General features: G+C 38.1%; 2 protein-coding genes and 1 long non-coding RNA gene across 7 annotated transcripts; 1 reads left to right on the top strand and 2 right to left on the bottom strand.

The window, feature by feature from the left end:
* Window positions 1–1,649: 1,649 nt before the first annotated feature.
* Window positions 1,650–5,323, bottom strand: pdzd11 (PDZ domain containing 11). Its single transcript, XM_061787073.1, has 5 exons — window positions 5,231–5,323; window positions 4,266–4,406; window positions 3,069–3,167; window positions 2,737–2,797; window positions 1,650–2,639 (listed from the first exon to the last, which is right to left on the bottom strand). The coding sequence occupies exons 1-5, from the start codon at window positions 5,321–5,323 to the stop codon at window positions 2,605–2,607; spliced, it is 429 nt and encodes a 142-aa protein (XP_061643057.1). The 3' UTR covers window positions 1,650–2,604.
* On the top strand, window positions 4,286–23,456 carry gdpd2 (glycerophosphodiester phosphodiesterase domain containing 2). Of its 5 annotated transcripts, none has more exons than XM_061787060.1 (17): window positions 4,286–4,431; window positions 9,085–9,303; window positions 13,051–13,256; window positions 15,701–15,804; window positions 15,884–15,977; window positions 16,140–16,199; window positions 16,285–16,383; window positions 16,476–16,569; window positions 17,513–17,658; window positions 18,200–18,282; window positions 19,226–19,385; window positions 19,697–19,903; window positions 20,937–21,085; window positions 21,950–22,097; window positions 22,377–22,459; window positions 22,538–22,563; window positions 22,902–23,456. In XM_061787060.1, the coding sequence occupies exons 3-17, from the start codon at window positions 13,179–13,181 to the stop codon at window positions 22,973–22,975; spliced, it is 1,605 nt and encodes a 534-aa protein (XP_061643044.1). In that variant the 5' UTR covers window positions 4,286–4,431; window positions 9,085–9,303; window positions 13,051–13,178; the 3' UTR covers window positions 22,976–23,456. The 5 variants fall into 5 exon arrangements, with proteins under 5 accessions (XP_061643044.1, XP_061643046.1, XP_061643042.1 ...); XM_061787062.1 differs by having other exon boundaries at window positions 4,291–4,431; window positions 9,113–9,303; XM_061787058.1 differs by lacking the exon at window positions 4,286–4,431 and adding an exon at window positions 7,662–7,810 and having other exon boundaries at window positions 9,113–9,303.
* LOC133484468 (uncharacterized) lies at window positions 9,423–13,069 on the bottom strand. The gene is made up of 3 exons (XR_009790405.1): window positions 12,993–13,069; window positions 9,596–9,665; window positions 9,423–9,483 (listed from the first exon to the last, which is right to left on the bottom strand). It is a non-coding gene; the product is annotated as an uncharacterized LOC133484468 (long non-coding RNA).
* Window positions 23,457–24,346: the final 890 nt, after the last annotated feature.

Genomic DNA, 24,346 nt, shown 5'->3' with positions numbered 1-24,346 from the left:
AATAACATTTCTGAGCAGTAGTAGAAATAGTGTAATGTACTCTACTATAATGATACTAATGAGGTAAAACCGTGAAGTAGAACAAAACCATGCTACTAGTCGTACTACTAGTAACATAAAATTATACTCGTTAACATCTAGTGTACAGTTTTGCCCCACTAATAATATGTAGTCATTCTTCTGGCAGACACTTTTTAAAATTGTTTTTCCAGTCAATACACGGAGCTGGCAAAGTAAATGAAGAAAAAAAAAAAGATTCGTTATTTATCTTACATAATGCTATATAATAAACTGGATAATTTCCCGGTAAAGTGGTTAGTCACTGATGTCCGGAATTTTCCAAGGCTATGGCCCACCAATTTTGTTGATTACGTATACCCACGTCCTTAATCGAGCGTTCCAATTGGGTACTTTTGAGCCATTCAAAATGGTTTTAAAAAATCCTTTTTTTGGGGGGGGGGGGGGGCATTTTAGGCTAAATATAATTTAATAATAGAATTTGGAGAAAACGCTGCATGTAAGCGGCAAGGCCGAAAACCAACATTGATGCCCGTGACCTTCGATCCCTCAGGCGGCACTGCATCAAAAACCGACATCAATGTGTAAAGGATATCACCACATGGGCTCAGGAACACTTCAGAAAACCAATGTCAGTAAATACAGTTTGGCGCTACTTCCGTAAGTGCAGCTTGAAACTCTACTATGCAAAGCAAAAGCAATTTATCAACAACCCGCAGAAACGCCACCGGCTTCTCTGGGCCCGAGCTCATCTAAGATGGACTGATGCAAAGTCGAAAAGTGTTCTGTGGTCCGACGAGTCCACATTTCAAATTGTTTTTGGAAATTGTGGACGTTCTGTCCTCCAGGCCAAAGAGGCAAAGAACCATGCGGACTGTTATGGATGCAAAGTTCAAAAGACAGCATCTGTGATGGTATGGGGCTGTGTTAGTGCCAATGGCATGGGTAACTTACACATCTGTAAAGGCACCATTAATGCTGAAAGTTACATACAGGTTTTGGAGAAACATATGCTGCCATCCAAGCAACGTCATTTTCATGGACGCCCGTGCTTATTTCAGCAAGACAATGCCAAACCACATTCTGCGCGTGTTACAATAGCGTGGCTTTGTAGTAAAAGAGTGCGGGTACTAGACTGGCCTGCCTGCAGTCCAGACCTGTCTCCCATTGAAAATGTGTGGTGCATTATGAAGCGTAAAATACGACAACGGAGACCCCGGACTGTTGAACAGCTGAAGCTGTACATCAAGCAAGAATGGGAAAGAATTCCACCTACAAAGCTTCAACAATTAGTGTCCTCAGTTCCCTAATGTTTATTGAATGTTGTTAAAAGAAAAGGTGATGTAACACAGTGGTAAACATGACCCTCCCCCAGCTTTTTTGGAATGTGTTGCAGCCGTAAAATTCTAAGTTAATGATTATTTGCTAAAAACAATCAAGTTTATCAGTTTGAACATTAAATATCTTTGAAGTGTATTGAATTAAATATAGGTTCAACATGATTTGCAAATCATTGCATTCTGTTTTTGTTTAACACAACATCCCAACTTCATTGGAATTGGGGTTGTAAGTGACCCCAAATTTTTCAACAGTTGTGTATTTAATTCAAAGATTTGCATATTTCACACCAATGAAAAAAAAAACGATTTCATTTTTATTTTTAAGTGTAATATAACAAGGTAAAATCATGACAGTGACAAAAAGAAAGTAAAGACAGGATCAAGCAAGAAATGGTGGTACAGCAACAGCATGATTGAATCTGGTAAAAATACTCTACACTTTACAATATCAATCAAATCCATCCATCCATCCATTTCCCGTACCGCTAGGGTCGTGGGCGGGCTGGAGCTTATCCCAGCTATCTTCAGGCAACAGGCAGGGTACACCCTGAACTGGTCACCAGCCAATCGCAGGGCACAGATAAACAAACAACCATTCACATTCACAACTACAGGCAATTTAGAGTCTTCAATTAACCTACCTCACATGTTTTTGGGATGTGGGAGGAAACCGGAGTACCCGGAGAAAACCCACGCAGGCACGGGAGAACATGCAAACTCCACACAGGCGGTGCCGGGATTTGAACCCCGGTCATCAGAACTGTGAGACAGATGTGCTAACCGGTCGCCCATCAATCAAATCAAACATGACAATTCATAAATATTGACAATAATGTCATAAGGCTGTCATCTATTAACAATAAGTAAAAATTGCATGTAGAAGAGCAATGCGCTTGATATATTGGATTAGTTCACTTTCACAGAAAGCTATTTTTTAATCTATTTTTGTGTGCACATGACCATAATATTTACATTTCACACACAAGCATTTCTACATAGATTATCAGGTATTTCCGCTCATATGAGCTAGTTGAAAAATTCTAACTTCTTCCACTTAAAAGCTTTGTTAAAGTGACGTTCTTTGACTACATAGATTCATTTGTATTCATAGATGCAAATGAGCTGCATTTACTGCTCTCTCGAAACTGAGTTAGCGTTATTAAGACGACGCTGAGGACCTTTATGAGTCACCTTTATGAGTCACAGTCCCTGCCTCAGTCCTTCTTCCTTGTTTCTCTAATGCCACCTAGTGGACAGTCCTCTCCTTCTGCCTCTGGTAGTCTGAAAAGAACACAACGGAACAGTTTTTTTTTTTGTCTTTACATGATGAGGATTCCCTTGCTGTGATTATTTGGACTTTCTTTGTAAGACAACTTACTGTAAGGGAAGAAGCGGACCCTCATCAGGATTTCTCGTGCAGTCTTTAGAATATCCACAGCCTGAAAACACAGACACACACACGCGCGCGCAATGAGATAGGCTGAGTTAGACTTTAAATTGATCAGTAATGAGCTGAACAGTGAACCTGCGCTATATTTGAAAATCTTACATAATTCTAGCCCTCGTAGTCAGCGTAAAAATATGTAAAAAAAATGTCCCATGTTCAATTATAAAAAACGCACCTCGCCCCATCCACTAGCTTACCACTCACTAACCAAAACAGTAGCACCACTTATTTGTTATTTGGCATACAAAAAGATTGTGACTTACTCTGGAATGTTCTATGTCTTGGAAATCCACCTCGTTGACCGAAAGAACTTGGTCTCCTTCCTGTAGTCCTGCTCGGTGGGCGTCAGAGTCCGGAACCACCTGCCGACACGGAGCAATGCGATTGTCAATGAATATATTTGATTGATTGTCAGTCTTTGGATCAAGATTTTATTTGTATTTTTTCGCGGCTTCCATAGTTCTAAGTTAGGCATCATTATTGTACTTGGAGTGCTATACTTTATATTAGGGCCGCACGATTATGGCCAAAATTATAATCACGATTATTTCGATCAATACTGTAATCACAATTATTATTCCCCGTAATTCCTCATGTTAGGGAAAACATCTGCATTTTTATTGAACTACTTTTCAACAAACAATATACAAACAGTTTTCAGTGAAAAATGAAATGTTCAATAAGAAATAGGCTTTACACGATCAGGATTTTGGGGACCGATCACCAAGTTTAGAAAAAACGATAACTGTATCACCGATTCAATCACAAGATGGAGCAATGTGTCTATTTACATGACTTGCTCATTTATTGTATATACTTGTGTGCTGTATACTGTATACATCCATCCATCCATTTTCTGTACAGCTTATCCTCACAAGGGTTGCGGGCGTGCTGGAGCCCATTCCCAGCTCAAATTATTCTCTAGCATTTTACACAAAAGTTAAAACACCAATGACCTCTTAGGGGGCATTCAAGGATTGGCCACTGACATAAGTTTAGGTCAAATCAACGTTACAACTGACAGAAATAATGAGTGCTAACTTACTGTAATTAAATTACTTTATTGCAATTAAATTACTTTAATAAATACTGTTAATGACATGCTTACTCAAACTTTCTCAGTGTGCCGGCTATATGGACGGGTGTTGTCCAGAGTTTGAGTCCGTTTGACACTTTTCTTGTTTTGTTCCCCGAAAGCCGATCAGCTGATCAACATAAATGCTAATTATCGGCCGATAATTTGGTTTGAGGAGAAATAAAGAAAATCCCAGATGTGGAAATATCCCCAAAAGCAAAACTTGTTTCGAATCATGCCACTGTCATTTACTTTTTCTTTTTACCGCATGTGAGAGCAATGATTGAAATTGGAAATGGGATTGCTGCACAAACAATCTTAGAAACACACACACACACACACACACACACACACACACACACACACACACACACACACATTTCACCTTGGATATGAAGATTCCCAGCTGTGAGGCCTTGCCGCCGCGAATGTTGAAGCCCAGCTGCGCTCCCGGAGGTTTCTTCAAGACCACGGTGCGAGGGAGGAACTGGGTCAGCTCGTTGTTGTAGTCGGGGTGGTGGACTCGCTAAAACAACAAAAGATTAACACTGGTAAATATGGTGGAAAAGTGACTTTGTCATGGCTTGTATAGCACGTTTTTTCCTGCGTCGAAAGTTTGAAATTGGCCGGCGCCTTCTAATTTCGGGCCACCTTCCGTTCTAAAACATCTGACGTCACGAAAAATTGCAGTATCACAGTGTATATATTAGGGCTGCAACTAACTATTTTTTAATCATTGATTAATCTTTCTTTTTTTTTATTACTTAATCAGATAAAAAACATTTTTAAATTTCCATCCCTTGATTAAAAAAAACCAGGACATTTCAAATTGACAGTCCAGAAAACACACAAGTGGTTTAATCCCTAACATGTCAGAAGATGGGCAAAAATGTTGATCATTGTTTTCCAAAGTAAAAGCAGATGTCTGCAAATGTCTTCTTTTGATTAAACACACAGGCAATCACTCTGTTTTCATGAGCACTTCAGAAATCTGAGAATAATCGATTATCAAAACAGGTTGGTTGTAGATTAATCGTTGCACCTCTACATTAGTGTTCCATGCAATATTACGGCCCCACTTTATTGCGTTTTATGTATACATACATACTACAATGCCCTCGCACATGGGAAAGAAGAGCCACAGTCGGCGATGCACTTTCAGCCATTAATAATATGAACAGTTAAAGAACGATAAAATGCATGTCAAAACCTCACAGGAAAAAGGGTTGTTTGAGTTTGACACGGCATTCGTACATGTACAAAAATGATCAGAAACAATTGGAGCCAGGAAAAACCCTGCACACAGTTATGGATTCTTTGAAATGCTTAAACACAAACAAAGTGACTTGCCTCTTGAGGAGGAACCCAGGCTGGTGGGTTCTCATAAGAGGGCAGGAAGACCACTGGCAACTGGTAGTCATCATAGGGAATCTTCTGATCCATTGTTGCTGCACACACATTAAGTAGGGTTTCAAACAAGGGTTAAGGTTTGAAATTAGGGTTTGTACTCAAGGACAGTGCTTGGGTTTAATGTCCGGGTGAGGGATTGGTGTGCGTGTTGACCTTCCCGCATGACTCCTTGCTTCCTTCCTTCAAAACATCCTTGTTTCCTTCCTTTCTAACATCATTCCTCTCTCCCTTCTTCTTATAATCCATCCTTGTTTCTTTCCTTCATATTCCATCCCATCCTTGCAACCTCCCTTCCGTACATCAGTTTCCTTCTTTCCTTCCTTTCACAACAACCTTCATTACGTCTACCCTACATTAATTTCATCCTATCTCCCTTCTTTTCATTCATCCTTGTTTCCTTCTTGCCTTCCTTTCATATCATCCTCACTACCTTCTATCCTTGCAAGCGCCCTCCCTCCCTTCCATACATCCTCGCTTCCGTTCTCCCTTCTTTCCCACATGATTCATCTTTTCCTTCCTACCTAACTTTCATTATTATTCTTATTTAAAATTTAAAGAAGTGTTTGTCCCATCCCCTATAGTTCCATAGATCCATAGAAACAAGTGCAGACGATCGAAACACTCCAAGACACACAGTTACACCTCATTGTCAGCCACGGGAAATGACAGGCCGATTCAAAACGGGGAATTTTGTAAATTTGTAGTTCGGGTTACAACGAACGAAACGACCAAAACATTTGTAAACAGGGCGACTAATGCTAACGTTAGCTTAGCGGCTAGCCCCAGCCGGAGGCGCTCTGCCACGATTAACGCACACTTTAGCTCACTTGTATCATTCTCAGACGCATACTGGTGGACATGAAGCATGCGTATTAGTCGTTTAAAATGAATAAAAGTGACACAATCCAAATTTAATCTCACCCAATGGGTCTGATTGGAGCGACGAGCGCTGCTTCTTTTTTTATGTTACAACCGGAGGTCACGTACAGTATCGCCCCCTGGCAATTGGAGGGAGACTTGCATCCGTTGTACCTGCACTCAGTGAACTCGGTCCAAGATCAACGTAAATACCAACCAGAGGTGTTTTTTTTTTTGTGTTTTTTTTGTTTTGTTTTTTTAAAAGCCGTTTGGACATTTATTCGATACTCTTAATAACCAGTTTAAGGTCCATGTATGAGCACACTATTCGTTCTTAGTAAGACTCATCAGTATTCCACAGGAAGCAGTTCAACTGACCTTGTACCTTGCAAATACAAAAGCCTTAGGAGTAACAACAGCTTCTTTTACAACCCAGCAGTGCAATGGAACAAAGTGTCAGAGATTTAAAAAAAAAAAAAAAGTGATTCCTTAACTACTTTCAAAGGAACCCTTAAAAATGGCTACAAAACAATAAATGAATACAAAAATGTAGTTGTATTTATTTTCATTTTAATGATCTAATTAGATTAATTTTAAGTTACCAGTATATATCGCTCTATTGCCCCGCTGCTGCCATGACCTTGTTTATCGTTTAAGGTTTATGCACCTTAAAAGAAAAAGGGGGAAAAAATTAATGTACAATGTACAATTGTGCATATAGCTTTTATTTCATTGTTTGAATTTCGTTGTTCTTACATCTGTTACATTGCAGCTAATTCGATGTTGCACTTGCATATCTTTGTTCTCTTTTATATGGTGTTTTTATGTACTGAGGACCAAGAGGAATATAAGCCCTCAGATATTATTGTGTTCTTATCCTCGGTTATGATGATACTTGATACTATGTCGTCGATAAGTGCTAATGTGCTCTTTTTGTGCTATCATCAAATAAAACCAATCAATCAATCATTTTTGCTTTGTTTTTTGATAATAAGTAAGTCCCAAGATTTAACCTTGAAGTTTCAAGCAAGTCCAAAGTTACCGAGGAAAAGAATGCAGAAGTTCAATTCAAGTCACAACTTGTGAAATAAAAGCCTGAGCCAACTCTTGCCGCTAGCTCTTGGCTTGTTGTATTTTCAAGTTTTTTTATTATTATTATTTGTTCTCATTGTGCAAAGTTATCAAAATGGCGATTGTGTATAATTAACAGTAAAAATAAAATGAAAATGTTTACTAGTAGCAACTACTTATGTACTTAAGTACTTTTCCGAGTCTGCACTTTTTAACTTGTATTAAAGTAAAGGAGTTTAATCAGATTTCTACTTTTATCAGTCTTTTTTTTACGCAAGTATCTGTATTTCGACTTAAGTCGAGAGTGTGGGTGCTTTTAAAAAGAGCCCCCCAAAAAAGTCATTATGTACAGTATACATCCTTTCATGTGAGGTGTGGTAAAAAGTTGGCGCAAAGATCATAGCCTAATGAACGTATTTGGATTCGTCCCTCCCTGTCCTGACTGGTTACAATCCACCCTCTCTGATCTGCACCAATGCATCAGGGACTTTATATTCAGTTCACGGGTGCGCACTGCCAGTGAGAAAGCAGAAAGAAAATCAGACTGAGACACTTTTCGCATCTCCACGTAAAAGCCCAGTGGGATTTGTGGTGAGTACGCGACATCTGTAACTTTAAAATGAAAAAAAAGAAAAAAAAACTCTAATAGTATCTATTTTCCTCATATTGAAAGCTCTATTTAGCTTTATAGGTCTTTATTATTGGATTATCTTGGAGACAAAGTGTCAAACAAAAAAATGATGTCTTGTTTGCAATGATTTCACATTTTTTAATATGTCCGAAAAATGACCAATTGTTCAATATTGACGAGGTAACCTATTTTTTGTGTGTGTCATTTGTTTGATTAAATTACTTTACTATTTTTATGAAGGTACTGGATGCTGACGTATTAGGACATGATTCCTATTATACTCATGTTCATGCATACTTATCTAACCCTAACTTATTGAAAAACACAGCTAAATGAAATAATAATCATTAAAAGGCAAACCATTCTATCTCCAAATATTGTCAGTTTCCTACTTCTACCCAGTAAAACATTTTTTAAAAATAACTAAAGTACAAATAATTAAAATAAAAATGCAAAGAAAGTAATTTTGTTGTTTTTACAAATAATTGTCTGACAGGAAATACAGTTTTTCTTTTTTCTTTTTATCCTCCTCATTTATGCTTTTACATTTTAACACAACAACGGAAAAAAAACTAATTTTTTGTATTAAAAGAAAACATTTCTGAGAAACCCCCCAAAATCTGACAATATTGGGAGATACAGAAATGGAAATTTCTGCAGTATGAGTTCCTGTTTATCCCAGCTCAAACTGCTTGCTGACCACCGCATCAATGGCAACTTTGAACTTTTCCACAATGGAAACCTGAAGTAAAAACAAACTAGTGCGTTCAGATCTTTTTCATGGCTCATTCTCAGACGCTCACAGAAAGGGGTCACACCCAATGCACCATTGTTGTTGTTCCCACGTCCCCCTCCCCATATCAAATACCCTGTTGGGCTTGTTTTGAAGTGTCAGCCCAGCTCCTGCATGTGCATGTCTGCTGCATTTGTGCTGTGACAGCGTGCACTCTCAAAGCGCCGGTGGAATTTTTATTTTAAGTTCAGCCAATGGCTGAATGGCCATATTGAGCCTGGCTTGCCGCAATACAGTGCTGGGCAATGCATTTGGTACTTTCAGTGGGGATGTATTCCATCTATTAGGACACAGTCACATTCTATCACATTGCAACGAGTATGACTAGTATTGTTGTTGTTGATGTTGTCATCATGGGACTATTAATATTGTTGACACAGCTGTTGTTGTGCTCACTGATATTACGATCCCTCTGTGCTCTATTTTTTCATATTTTTCTAGCTCCCTACTCTGTGTCTCTATCTCAAAGAGTTTTTCCCTTGGATTGCCTATGACGTCACCACCTGGCAGCGTGCCAGTGCACGTGTCTGATGACGTCACCTCTCAGGCCACCTGTCCCCATTGACGTCACATCCAGCAAAGAGAGAGAGTCTCCCGCTTCATTCAAAATGATGGATTGCCTATGACGTCACCACTTTGCAGCGTGCCAGCGCACATCCGGTAAAAACAAAATTACGTCACATCATTATCGCGTGACATCATGTTCGGGGACATCTGTAGGAATAAAGGAAATCATTGGGTGTCCTATCGGCACCAAAAAAGGTCATTTGTGATCGTACCTGTGAATTGTCCCGCGTCAATGGTGGGTGCGACCGCGTCCCGAGGGCTTTGCTGAGACAGCTGCAAAGAATGAGGTCATCACATGGCTTGTGCAGGTGACATGAGGTGTCTGAGATGTGAGGGGGTCATGTCCAGAGGTCACACAGCTTTGGCAAACAATAGGGATACTCACGTGACTTGTGAATGTGACATGGGGTGTCTGAGATGTTTGAGGGTCATGTCCAGAGGGCACAACCCCGCACCTGTAGAGAATGAGGTACTCACGTGACTTCAGCAGGTGACATAGGGTGTCTGAGATGTTAGAAGATCTGAACAAATGAGTATTTAGCCAAGAACATGTGTTTTTTATGACCAATGGGATGTGCGAAAGCGGACCACCAGTCTGGAAAATCCCTTATCAGTGAACGAGCCTAGACATGTTCTAGTTCTCAAGGTTATTATCAAAAAACATGTGCAGGAATCCAGACTCCTCATTCAGGTGGGGGCGTCCACGTACGTGTGCATCTTGACCAGCTCCTCTTTCCTCTAACTTTCAATTGGAAACCAATAATAAATAACCTACGAAGAATTCAAAATTCAACTCAAGCCATACATTAAAAACCTATAACTTAATAACTGCAATGATGGATTTGAAGGTTGTGGGTTGTTGAGGTGGGGCTTCCTACTGAGGATTTTTAACTGCAAGTGATCACTTTGCTCCTCGTAGTCTGTTTTCTTGTCATTTCTGGAATGTGGCCAAATGTACTCATGATGGAGTACGAGCTGATACTTAGAATAATATGACTCGAGTAAAAAGTAGTCCTCCAAATAAATACTTGAGAAGTTAAGTACAGTTTTTTGTTGTTTTGTTTGTCTGGCATTGCATGCTGTGCACCAGCGTTTTGTAATCTGCGGTGTAATTTAACATTGCAACTCTGACTGAGTCTTGCAGGTGTCCATCAGTGAAACGTGTTCTGTGTTTGTTTTTGATGGAGTTCATGTCAGAAAAGGCAGATTTGCGCAGATAGTTTAATAATAAAAACAAGCTGGTAACCTTCATAGCTACTGTCCACTGTACTTTTCTGTGTCAAGAAGACACCGAAGGTTTGGTGCAGCCCGATAGGCTTTGTGGTTCAGTTCAATTTGCAATGTTACAATTTCAATCTCCAACTGTCCAGCATCCAAGATGAACATTGCACTTAGTTGCTCAGCAATGTATGTTGTGTCCATGTTCATGGGGGTTGGAAATGAACAACACACAAGGCCCAAGCTGACAAAGGTCACAAAACCTGTTCTCCAACTCTGTTTATGACTTGTGAGTACTTTTCTACAACTTTGTCAAAAGTCTCAGATGCATCAACATTGTCTTTCAGCACCACGTGCACAGAAATGCAGCACCGTTTTTTTCCTCTGTAAATCAACGGAGAAAATGTACATCTGAGCTTTAAATGCATTTAGTGCACTTATCATCCAGTATTACCTTTGCCTTACAGCTCACAGTTCAAATGGTTCAGTTTCATAGTAATGTCAGTTAAAAATGCAAGGTCAAGTGTCCACTCAGTGTCCTCCAGCAGCAAGGTGTCTTCACACAAAGCTGCCATCAACTCAGACCTTTTCAGCGCGTAGTGCGCTGCCCAGTTGGTAGTGAGCTTCTCCTCCACGAACGCTACGGTTTTGGTCACGTGCGACAATATGACCTTTGAACGCCATTGTTTTTTGTGTATCATTTCCATGTTTACACCAATATATAAAAAGAATAGAAACAAAAAATACTAGGTGTAGGACAGTTAAATGGTGTTTTTTTTATTTTTTTTATTTTATTTTTACCACCCCGTTGGTGACCCCTGAAACCATTTTTACGATCTTTAATTTTATCATTCGATTTTGCTATATCCATTTTCCTACTTTGCTATACAGTGGTGTCTTGGGATATTAGCAGAGGTGGGTAGTAACGCGTTACATTTACTCTGTTACATTTACTCAACTAACATTTTCGATAAACTGTCCTTGTCAGAGTACTTTAAATGCACTGTACTTTTTACTTTTACTTGAGTATTTATGTGAAGAAGGATCGATACTTTTACTCCATTACAATGATCGACATGCCGTTTGCTACTTTTATTTACCCATTCTTGCTTGTGTGCGTCTATTTTTAGACTCCATCTTCACCACATAGGGCGCTTGTTGCGCCAATCAAACGGGATAACTTTTGGTCATTTGACTCCAATTGACCAATCATATGACACAAGGCAGTCACATGACCGCCCACCTAGCCTTCGCGAGCCAATCAAAATGAAAACATTTTTTTGGGGGGTGGGGGGGGGGTAAACAGCCGCACAACTGTGCTTACAGACTTAAAAAAACAATAGCTTTGTTATGCAGTTCTTAAATTGTGACTGCCCAAACGTGGCCATTTCAGCCCACTTCTAACTTGAGAAAAAAACCTTGCGGTAAGTTGCAGATGTTTTTGCTGTTGTTTTGGCTGTGGATATGGCAAAATTAGCTACGGTGTTGCACACGCACACAGCAAACAGCTTCTTCATGAAGTCATTTAAGTGAATAAAGCAAATAATGTTTCTGTAGGGCCCAATGTATGTGTTGTTGGTTTTTGGGCGGTTAAAAATTGAAATGATGGCATGTGTGTGTCGACTCCCATATATTATTTTTTTATTTAATTTTATTTGATGTTCATGCTGTGATTTAAAAAACAAAATCTGAAGTTACTCACAAATTACTCTTTACTTGAGTAGTTTTTTTCATTGAGTACTTTCTTACTCTTACTCAAGGAAATATTTGGATGACTACTTTTTACTTTTACTTGGGTCATATTATTCTAAAGTAACAGTACTCTTACTTGAGTACAATATTTGGCTACTCTCTGGATATTAGTGACTTGATTTACGAGTTTCTCGCGATACAAACTGTCATTCTTCGAAGTTCTCAGACAGTTCAAGTGTCCAAGAGAGTTGTATTTTCTTTCAAACAATTTTAAACACCTAAAATTGGTTACTAATGTGTAAAAATAATAGACGACACGAGGACAGAACAATAGTATCGATTTGTGAAAAAATGTGAAATTGACCATAATCCGGTATATGCGCAAACTACTTCCGCATTGAGCAAATCAGATTAAAAGCACTTCCGCCTCGCTCGGTTGAATGGGGAAGGAACAGGGCCACAAAAGATGACTATTGACGGTGTTTGGGCTTCGTTCATGTTTACATACATGATATCGCATTGTATAAATACATGATATACATGTATTTAACTTTGTCCGAAGACATCAGCCAAAAAGAAAACTGCCTTTTTAGCTAGTTCGGTTTCAAACAATCATTTAATCAATCTTAGTTATGAGTGTTGGCAAAACATACACAGGAAGTCAGCTGTTCCGTGTTGCAACGAAATGTAGTTCAGTATTTCTGATAGCGTTTAGGCCAGCAGAGAAGGCCTGGCTGGCCCTTCGTTTGTGCTGTGACATCAGTGTGCACGCTCAAAAGCTCCCGTGGAGTTTCTATTGTAAATTCAGCCAATGGCTCTCTCCAAAACCCGACTCTATTGAAGGCCTTATTAAGCAGGGATTGCCCTAATACCTTTACAAACCCTCATTGGCTCTCCCCCCTTTTGTTCCCTCCCGTTGAATCCCTATAGGTCGACGCCGTGAATGGGGGCTCAGTTCTCCCTTCTCGGAAGCCAGTCAACGTGCTTTGTGGTCCCTCGCTATCCTCTTCATCCACTTGTTACGCTGTGAATGAGGAGGAGAAGAAGAAGAAGAAGAGATGTCGCCATTCACTGCTTGCTGCCGAGGCTTGTACAGCTGCCACTGGAAACGCTTGAGGAAAGGCGGGGAAAATAAAGTAAAGATACTTTGATGCTTACTTTTGTCTTGCTGGTCAGTATACGTTGTCTTTTTATGAACGTATACAGGGAACAACTGTTAATGTGTTTCTGGGTTCATCATTCACAACCCTGCTATCTTTTTTTTTATTTTATAGGATTTTTACAGGTTTGTAAAACCTTAACATCCATCCATTCCACTAGCCTGTCAACGCCGTTTCATATTAAATGTTAGCATTAAGCTAATGGACTTTCAAGTATCAAAGTATCATTTAAAAAAAAAAAAAAAAAAAAAAAAAAACTGTTTTACTGAGAAGAAGTGTGCTGTGATAAATTTCACCTTTTTATATGGGCTCTCCATACATTGGGTCTGGAACATATCCCCCATAATAAATGAGGGTACACTGTATTAGATCAGTTTCCCAACCATAGTGCTTTTTATTTTATTTTAAACTACACTTTTACTTTACATTAAATGTAATAAAATGGTAGTATTGTTTAGTATTATTCCATTTATACAAGTAAAGACCTCCCAATGGACTAACCACCCCATTCCCCCATTGATTTAAATCCAAATCAATAAAAATTAATGGGTACGACATTTGTAACAATAATGAGATGTTGGCATGAAAGAAAATGCGTTAAAGAGCCTCTATATACAGTTCTGGTGTATTAACCATTACAGAAACAGCCAAATTATTTTTTGTCATAAATAATGCTGCTCATTTAAGCAGTTGTGGCATAAACGTTACATTGGCGTTTGGTCTAATACATTTGAAAAGCACTGTACATGACATTGTAATATGTTTTTTTTTTTTCCACTTTAGTATACAGTCACTGATGGTGTAGTGGTCCATTCGCCTAACTCCGCGACTGCGGTATTGAGAATGGATGGATGGACTTTAGGATCATTTATGTGTGGAAAAAGAGATATCTTATAAACCAAAGAATGAGGAATGGATCCCCTCAACCAGGTCCTGGGGAAGTTCAGGAAGCGCTGCTCAAAGCGGGCATATTATGGAAAACTGGCTTGTGATTGTTTGTATACAAATAGTAGCTTGGTGTGCGGACTGCCTGCCCATCCACAAAAGGTTTTCTTCGTTTCCCACGGAAACCGTTAAAAATCCATTTAATCACAGATTAACATTCCAGCCTGTCCAATTCAGTCATGTAGTGAAATTTGCCAGAGAACAAATTTGCACCATGAAGTTCCACGTTTAACAAAAGAAAACAAAACCAAAAATGCAGTTGGTTGAACCAGTTGTATATTTGCATGCTGTTACATGACTTCAGGTTTGTCTCATACAGGTATGGGGAACCTTTATTGTAAACTCCTCTGAGAAAAATTGATTGACTTTTATTTATTAAAAAAATATGACTCATTATTGATGGACAAGTGTCATTATATTTACGTTAGTTTTATTTTCTTTGCTGCTTTTTCATAAAATACAAGCAAATATTTAAAAAAAAAAATACCTTCAATTTGTAATTTGTAAAAAGTTATTGCTAGTTTATTTATTCTATTTTCACAATCACTTATTTAAAAAAAATCAAAGCGAGAAAAGAAGATTATTTGATGAAATTATATATTTACATTTTGATGTGTTTTAAATTGTTTTTACAGTATGTATTTCCTATAATACATATGGGTAGGGGAGCGGGTGTTTTATATGTTGTGGACTGATAATGTCTTTAAGCAAAATGATTCAGGAAAAACATGGAATGGAGTTTTATTGAATTTTTGTATTATGAAGTGATTTTTGTGTGCAATGTATTTATTTAATACAACAAATACAGACATGACAACATTGTTTTTATTATTCTTTATTTTTTTCCATTATATTAACTTTTTCCATTTACTTATAAACCATGCGCAAATTCTTTCCCGAGTTTCAACTAATTAATAAGTCATAAATAATAATTATAAATAATAGTAATAAAAAATTAACAAGGTAATTAACACTGTCAAATTTAGGAATTTGATGATGCGTAAGCCTTAATTATTATAAAAATATAAGTATTGGTATTATCAATATTGTCAGTCGTGGTCCTTTACTGTTTCAGATCAATACAAAATTTTGCAGTTATCGCACACCACTATTAGATACAAAGCAACTACTGTACTTTGTTGTTGTTTTTTTTAATTGAAATGTATGTCTCGTCAAAAGTGGTGGGGAGTATTGAAGTACAAATACTTAATTGCTGTACTTTTGTAATTTTTTTTTAGGTATCTGTAATTTACTTTTTTCTGATGACTTTTTACTTTTACACCTTACATATGAAACTTAACTATTGAATCTGTACTTTCAACTCATAACTTTGTTAGAATAGGGTTGTTACTTTAACCCACACAGATGATAACATGATGTAAAAAAGATGTAATTTTGTCCTCCAAAAGAATTGATGGTTGTATAGACAGATGTGGGGCATACTATTCTACCAATTGACTTTTTTTCCACTTTAGTATGCATGCTGTTGGTTCTCAGTCCTCACTCTGATCACCCTACTGTCCGTGTTCTGGATGTACATCTGTCTGGTCACTTCTAATGACCAAGAGGATGTCAACTGGTAAACAAAAACACTCACACGAAAAGCCCAAAACTTTCACTGGCTGTTTTTGGCTATGGTGTTCTATTGTTCTTCTTAGGAAAGGCTTTGTCAAGCTGCAGCGGTGGGTGAACTGGTTTATGGTGCTGATCATCACCTCAGCAGTGTTAACCAGCTACTGTGTGCTGCTGCTGGTGCGAAAACAGGATCATTGATTAAAAATGACAGGGCCTTAATATTGATCCCTGTGGTACTCCATAAAGGACTACTGCAGGGATCACCAAAATATTTTCACCACTATATCTGATATAATTTTATATACAGGCAGACACTTTAACTGTGATTTAATTCTTCAGCTTTTTGCCTTGTTCCAAGTTGCCTTGGGAGAACCACTTAACTTACATTGGCTGCATAAAGTAGGTTGAATTATATTCCTGCTCCTAATTGGATTGTGTTTTTTACCTCATGTATTTTTTTAAATTCACCTTTCTCTCCTTAAAGTGCCTTCTATTCCTCGGTTTACTTTTTATCTCTCTTGGAATCATTGGAATAAGTCTCCAGTGGAAACGAGAATGGCCAACTGTACTTCTATCGTTCCAGGTAAATATGTCTTTAAATGGAATTCACAATTTTAATAGCCAGATGGTAATTGCTTGTTTTGAATGTGATTTCTGTGCATTGTGCTTTGGCAGGCTACTGCTCCTTTTGTGCAGTTTGGTGCTGTTGGAGGTTTGGTTCTGCTGAGCCCATTTGTCTTTGAGGGATTCCACATGGCCAAAACAAAATGTACAAAATGCAATTCATGCAATTACCTCATTGTACAAATACATTTTCAATATTATACTGTAAATGGGGAAACACTAAGAAAATATTTAGCAAATACTTGAACTCATGAAGGAATAACAACATCTTGGTGGAGAGAAAACTGTATTGAAGTAAGTTAAGATGCTCTATTTAAACAAAAGTAGTGTTTTGCCACTGTCCTGTTACATCTGGGTGCCACGGGTGTGTATGTGAGTTTAGGAGCTTCATTTAGATAAGTGTTTACATGTTGTGGCACCTTGGGGGCGAATAACAATGTGGAAGTGAGTTGAGGAGCTTCTTTTAGACCAAATCAGTTCTTTGCTGCCATCTTGTGGCGTGTTGGTTTCACGAAAATATGTTGAAGTCAATTGAGGAGCTTCAGTCAGACAAAAGTAGTGCTTTACCGCCATTTTATGGCATCTTGGTACCAATAAACTATGTTAAATGGAGTTGTTTGCTTTGTCACCATCTTGGATGGTGCAAAGGAACTAAGTTCAAGTTAGTCGAGGAGCTTCATTAAAACAAAAGTAGTGCTTTGCCTCCATCTTGTTACATCTTGGTGACAAGGAACTATTTTGAAGAGCTTCGTTTAAACAAAAATAGTGCTTTTCCGCTATCTTGTGGCAAGGAACTATATGGATGTGAGTTGAAGAGCTTAATTTAAACAAAACTAACGCTTTGCTGCCGCATTGTGGGGATGTTGAGGTGGTTATAAAACTTTTGGGGTGTTAACAAGCTAACCAAAACAACATCACCTAGTGATACTTTTTATGACATTTTTATTTTGGTGGAGTGCCGCGAGATGTTTGTAACATAAAATAGATGCCTTGGCTCAATAAAGGTTGGAAACACTAATCCAGTATGGTACCATAGTCGAGAGAGAGTCAATTCATTGCATGACTCCTTTTTTCCCCCTTCCCACCAGGCTCTCACTTCCTGATGGTATCAGTGTATGCTGCAGTGTCAGCAGCCATCCTCCTGTGTCCTTTACTCATCCGCTCACCTTGTCTGATAGACCACAGCGACCTGCCTCAAAAGCCAAAACTCGTCGGCCACCGAGGTGCACCCATGGTGAGCGTCTGTCCTTATACAGTATATTTTTGTTATGTAATACAGTAATTAGTGTCTTTGCGATCAAATATGGGCCTTGCGTGTTCACACTCACATTGCGCCACACATCCTTCTCTAGTCCTGGCTCAGGTGTGAGCCTGCAATGTGAGGGCCCCATGTGTGGAGGTACTGTATATGGAGGTACATGACACAGTACGGGAGTGGGTGGGGGAGGGGGGGATTTATGGGGGGGGGGGGGGGGGGGGCAGACACAAACGGGGGGCATATGCTGTTGGCTCACAAACAAGCTGGGTGGAACGTATCACATGACATTGTAATGTGCTCATCCATCCATCCATTTTCAACACCGCTTATCCGGGTTAGGGTTGCGGGGCGCTGGAGCCTATCCCAGCTGACTTCTTGCAAAAGGCGGACTACACCCTGAACTGGTCGCCAGTCAGTCATAGGGCACAGTACTGTGCTCAATTAAGTGAAAAACTACCGTGTGTTTGTGTGTGCGTGTGTATGTGTGTGTCTCACCGTGTGTCGTGGTTGCGTTCAGCTGGCCCCAGAGAACACCATGATGTCGTTCCAGAGGAGCCTCCAATGCGGCGTGGCGGCCTTCGAGACTGACGTGCAGATCAGGTACACGCTAGCAAAGCATTATGGGAAGTTGATTGAAGTGATCCATCAATTGACTGAAAAGGCACGTGACGCACCATTATTTTACGTTATTATTAGAATACATATTACATTAATATTTAGTATTGCTATTGTATACATTTTTAATAGTGTGATTTGGCCATCAATTAACTCAAAAGTAAAAAACACAATTACATTCATATTTAGTTTTGCACATTTTCCTTTTTATGTTTTTAATCGTGTGACCCTCTTTTAGCACACTGGAACACTACTCACAACTCATTTTTAAATTCTGGTAAATGATAATAAATCTAGTTTTTTAATTTATAGTTATTGTAATTAGTTTTTGAATGAGTAAATACTTACCAAAAACCATTAATTCCGATTTAATAAATACGTAATTAACACACGTCACGGAAGTTACTTTATAACTGTATTTTATATTAGGAAAAAATAATTTTTTACATTTTATTTTATACTATTTACTGTTTTTATTGTATAGATCTTTCATTTATTTATATCTTTATACATTAATATAAAATTTCATTTATTTGTATTGTATTTTATGTAAAAAGTTTTTCATTTCAAAATTGTATTCTATTTAAATATTTTACATTTTATTTTATTTAACATTATTTACTTTTTTGTTTTCTAGTATTGTACTTTTTTATAATAATGTAACATTTCCTCATAATCGTAATGCCAATTAAACATACTTATCTACCATGTGTAAGCATAACTGCCATAGGTATATGAGGTAATTATAGTATTATTTTTATCGATTGATTTATTGATATATATATTGATCATATATCTTATGCTGATTCAATTTGATGCATTATTCCGTTACTTGCCAGATAAAAGATTACTTCTAGGTATAGAATTATTGAGCAATGCGTAAAATAAATTCTAATTCCCCCCCACCCTCCTTCTGTTTATAAATAAGTAAGGACAGAATTCCATTCTTGATGCACGATCAACACGCAGGCTTTTTAAGGAGAACAACAGACGTCAAAAAGAAATTTCCCGACAAAGATTTCAACCTGAGTAGCGAGCTGACCTGGAAGGACTTGCAGAGTCTGAATGCAGGTGAATGGTTCCTACAGGTGAGAGCTCACCTTTAAATATCCGCACATATGTTGTACAGGTGGGGTTCTCAAATATGTTGGTTCCAAGGAGGGGAGAAATATTTACAATATTCATAATCATAACGCCAATTAGTCATATCTGCTATGTGTACCACAAAGTCGCATAGAAATTAAAAAGATGCCCATTTTTGAGAAATAAAATGTCAGTTACAATAAGAAAGTCACATTTATTTAGGGGGGAAAAAGTCAAGAAAAAAAAAACTGTTTGAGAGCCATTGATGAACAGTACACGTTTGCATTGATGATAATATGCAGTCACTGTTTTCCAGACGGATCCTTTCCGTTCATTGGCCGAGCTTCCTGTCGAAGACAAAGACGAAGCCCGGAATCAGAGCATTCCGTCTTTACTGCAGCTTCTGCGCCTCGCCGAGGTCCACAACGTCTCCGTCATATTTGACCTGTACAGTCCCTATCAAGAGATTGACACCGTGGATGTGGTCAGAACCATCCTGGTGTCTGAGGTGGACCCAAACCTGGTAGGCCTCAAGCTCATTTTACCCACAAACTTTGAATTATATTCAATTCAGTCAGTCAATCACCTTTATTTACAGAGTCAGTGTCCAGGTATAGACAAGGAGAAACACTGTAAAGCACCATACAAATATACAGATACTGTGTTCCCCCACTATTTCGATCACTTTTTATGGGTTTTTATAGGAAACAGGCAAGTCCTAATTGAGAGTTGCTCACATTCAGTGTTGTATAATGTTGTGCCACAACATAGCGGGGAGCACTAAGGTCTACTGGAATAAAATGTTAATTCTCTTTTGCTTTATATGGTGCCGCATCGTGTGTGTGTGTTAAAGTACTGAGCGCCTATGCATTTCACATTATATATTAGCATTTAGCGAGTGGACTTTAATTTAATTGTATAGTTTGGGTGTCGATTTCGGTGTTTAAATATACAATGTTGAATTGTCTTTTTAGTTTTACAGTAAACTTCAACGGGGAGTGACAAATAAACAACTTCAAGCAAGCACAATTGTGCAAGCAAGACTTTTTTTCATTTCCTCAAGTTTGTTTTGATCAATGTAAGTGTGATTTAATGAGCTGAAATGTGTTCAGGACAGGTAAAATGGACAAAAAAATATTTATATGATATTACAGATTTTCATCTCAGACGGGTTGGTCTGGAACATATCACCCGCGATAAACAGGGTTTTACTGTATTTATTCTTATCCTACTTTTTTGTATAATTTCCTGCAATTAATACTGTCAACTGCTTTGGCAGTGTCTCAAAAACAGAAAAACTGAAATTCTTCATCCTATATGGTTTCGCCATTTGCTTAATGTCATACTGTATGTACACATCAGTATTATGTTTCGCTTTAAAAACAAACTAATTATTTGTGGACTTCATAAAGCAACATAATTTTCTCTCAGCCTTTGGACAGTAGGATGGCTAATGTTATTGTCCTGTATTGTCAAGAGTGGCCACTTTTCAAGCTTGGTTCTTGATTAAAAAACAAAGGCACCAACAAAATTATGTCTTATTTGTCTTTGAATAGGTCTTGTGGCTTCCTCCTGCAGAAAGAGACTACGTGAAAACAGCTGCTCCGGGCTTCATCCACATCTACAACAATGAACATGACATGTTTAAAGATGGAGGAAGCCATCTTAATCTGCAATACAGCAAATTGAGCATGTTGAAAATCAGGTAACAGGCACTATTGATGCCAAAACAACTTCCCTTTACACTTCTCTTCAAAATGATTGGAAAAGAGGGGCCAATTCATTTATTTTGATACTGTACAGAAACCACAATTTATTGTAGGGGATGTGTTCCAGACCCACTCACAAAAAAATAATAAAAACTTCAAAAAATAGGTTTACCTTTTGAAACACTTTTAACACATTTAAACTTATATTTTAAAAAAATAAAGTATTGTTTCGCACCTTTTCTCACTCTCTCGCTGTAAAGGAATGAAACACTACATATAAGATCCTTCTGAGAAAATGAAAGACTTGCTCATATAATTCTCCAACTAAGAAGCAAAGCCATCTCACTTTAAACTGTTAATCTGTCACTCCCAGTTGAAGTAAATGATGATGTAAAATGAATAGAATTAAACACCAAAATGTTCAACCAAACTACATTATAACAAAAGTCTGCTAGCTTAATGCTAACAAAACATTATAGTTGGTAACATGTGGAGGGGCAACACATACAAACCGATCATACAACAATACTCAGAGGCATATACAGTATACTCTCTGCTCTGTGGGAACGACGGCAATTACTGGACCTCAGTTAGAGCCCTTCTCTGCCTCTTCTTCCAGCTCTTAATTACACTGCATCTCTTCCTGTAGAGCTCAGTGCTGCCCTGCCATGTTGTGGTACAACAGTGTACTACACTGAACGTGAGCAACTCTCAATTAGGACTTGCCTATAAAATCTGCAGGCCACTCATCGCTCACCCCGAGCTAAACATACAATACGTGCGCCATGCCCAAAAATGTACAGTATGTAAATGACATCATTTGTGGAGTTGATATGCAGCCATGTTTTTGTGTGTGACAGGGAACTTGTGGGTCAAAACGTGACGTTGAACATGTGGGTGGTCAACGAATCGTGGCTCTTTTCATTGCTGTGGTGTGCTGGGGTCAGCTCGGTCACCACCAATGCTTGCCACCTGCTTAAGGACATGGAGCGGCCCGACTGGATCATGGTAGGTAGGCCGTGGAATGCGTCAGGGGTGCTTGAAAGAATTACTTGTATGCCTTTCTGTGACTCCTCCAGTCTTCCTGTTGCAACCTGCTGGTGACACTCTGTGAGAGTTGAAGCTCAGTGACTTTCTGTCTGGGAATATTCTGGTTGAAGCCTTGAGGCTCAAGTGACCACTGAGTTTATAGTGTCATCTGCAGGTTGTATTAGAGAGACTGGAAGAGTCACAGAAAGGCAATAGTAGACAATAGATGTGGTCATAATCCTAATCTGTGTGTTTTAGCCCCATCGGATGTACACAATGGTATGGATTACAGTGGACGTTGTGTCTATTGTGTTGATAATTGGATTGTACTTCTTCCAGCAGTGAGTTCATATTTGCCACTATGGGAAACAATTGTTTATGGAAATATGATTAATTCTGTTGTGTTGTTTCTGCTGCAGGAAAGGTTATTGCTGCCAAAGTAAAGGTAATGTATGCTTATGTAACATATGCATGTTATTTTCATTGTTAATCCATTGAGACAAGAAAATAAATTGAACAAAAAAGAATGCCGTTATTATTGTTTTCGTGGTTATGTTTTAGAAAGTTTTAAAAATGCAAATATAAATAAAAGGAATAAAATATTGATAATTAGTTTTTTTAATTCAATTGTTTTATGGTCTTTATTTTTTTACTAAATAATACAGTAAAGTAAATTATTATCATTTATTAACCTAATTGCTTAAACTCTTGCTAAATGCAAATATTGAATGAAATCCGCTTGATCAAAAAGTAACTTTAATAATTTTTTCTGCTTTTTGCCAGTGTCCAAGAAAGAAAGGAAAAACGTGTTGACCTGGAATGAGAATGAACTGTCGCCTTTCTTACCAACTGTGTAGCACTGCTACTACAACAACTGCTACTGTACTATTGCCACTAATACTGTACTGCATTGGAGTCCCATGGTGAAGTCATGAAGGAAAGCGCACACATTCTCAATCCAGATGTTTCAGCACAGGCTCATTGTCATCATTTTGCAAGATACTGCAGTTTAATTTGCTGCTTTATCCTGAATATAGTTAGACACTATTTATTGTTTTTGTGTTGTTGTTTTGTTTGAACAGTGTCTCCCTATTGCTTGAATAAGGTTGTGTAACCTAATTGAAAAGCAGTACATATTTTCACTCTTACAGACATGTATCATCAATAGAATGCTTTTATGTAAATATGAGTCACTGCAATCAAATATTGTTTCATAATACTCCTGATTGTGATATTACCTGCGCCCACAGCAACAAAAGCCAAATGTCAAATTGCAAATGTTTCCATTGCAATTATATGACAGTGTTTTTTTGCAATAAATAAAACTAAATATTCTAACAGTGAGTTTCAGTTTATGTAACACAGCTACGAGGTAGCAGCTTAACATCTCTAAGCAAAATAAAACTTCAACTGACGAGATTTGACAGTTGTATGTGTGCTTGAAAATGTGATGTGATTTTTTTTTTTTTATAAACAAAAAGGCTTTTTTTTTAATCAGGAAGTTGCTCACAACCAAAAAAACAACAGATTAACCAAATAAAATACACAAACAATATGAATCTAAACATAATAGATATGTAACTAAAAAAGGCTATAATATAACAACACAATATAACTGCATATCCATCCATCCATTTTCTGAGCCGCTTCTCCTCACTAGGGTCGCGGGCGTGCTGGAGCCTATCCCAGCTATCATCGGGCAGGAGGCGGGGTACACCCTGACCTGGTTGCCAGCCAATCGCAGGGGACATACAAACAAACAACCATTCACACTCAAAGTCACACCTACGGGCAATTTAGAGTCTCCAATTAATGCATGTTTTTGGGATGTGGGAGGAAACCGGAGTGCCCGGAGAAAACCCACGCAGGCACGGGGAGAACATGCAAACTCCACACAGGCGGGGCCGGGGATTGAAGCCGGGTCCTCAGAACTGTGAGGCTGACGCTCTAACCAGTCGCCTACCGTGCCGCCTATAACGCCATAGTACAGTATATTTAATATCAGATAAAATATTATATCAATGAAAATAAAATATACAAATGATATTTCAAACAATACAAACAGTACATGGTTTAAAAAATGAGTAATGTAAAATTACATAAAGTATAATTAAAGTACTTTTGATGAATTTAAATAAGAGCATTTCACACAAAGTTGCACCAACAAATGAACAGATGAACGTAATACAATGAAAAGATTATAATTATTAAACAAATAACAAAATTAA

This window comes from Phyllopteryx taeniolatus, chromosome 10, assembly GCF_024500385.1.
Source record: "Phyllopteryx taeniolatus isolate TA_2022b chromosome 10, UOR_Ptae_1.2, whole genome shotgun sequence".
In the NCBI taxonomy this organism is placed as follows: Eukaryota; Metazoa; Chordata; class Actinopteri; order Syngnathiformes; family Syngnathidae; genus Phyllopteryx; species Phyllopteryx taeniolatus.
The sequence above is the reverse complement of the archived record's forward strand: the minus strand, read 5'-3'. Positions and strand labels throughout refer to the sequence as shown.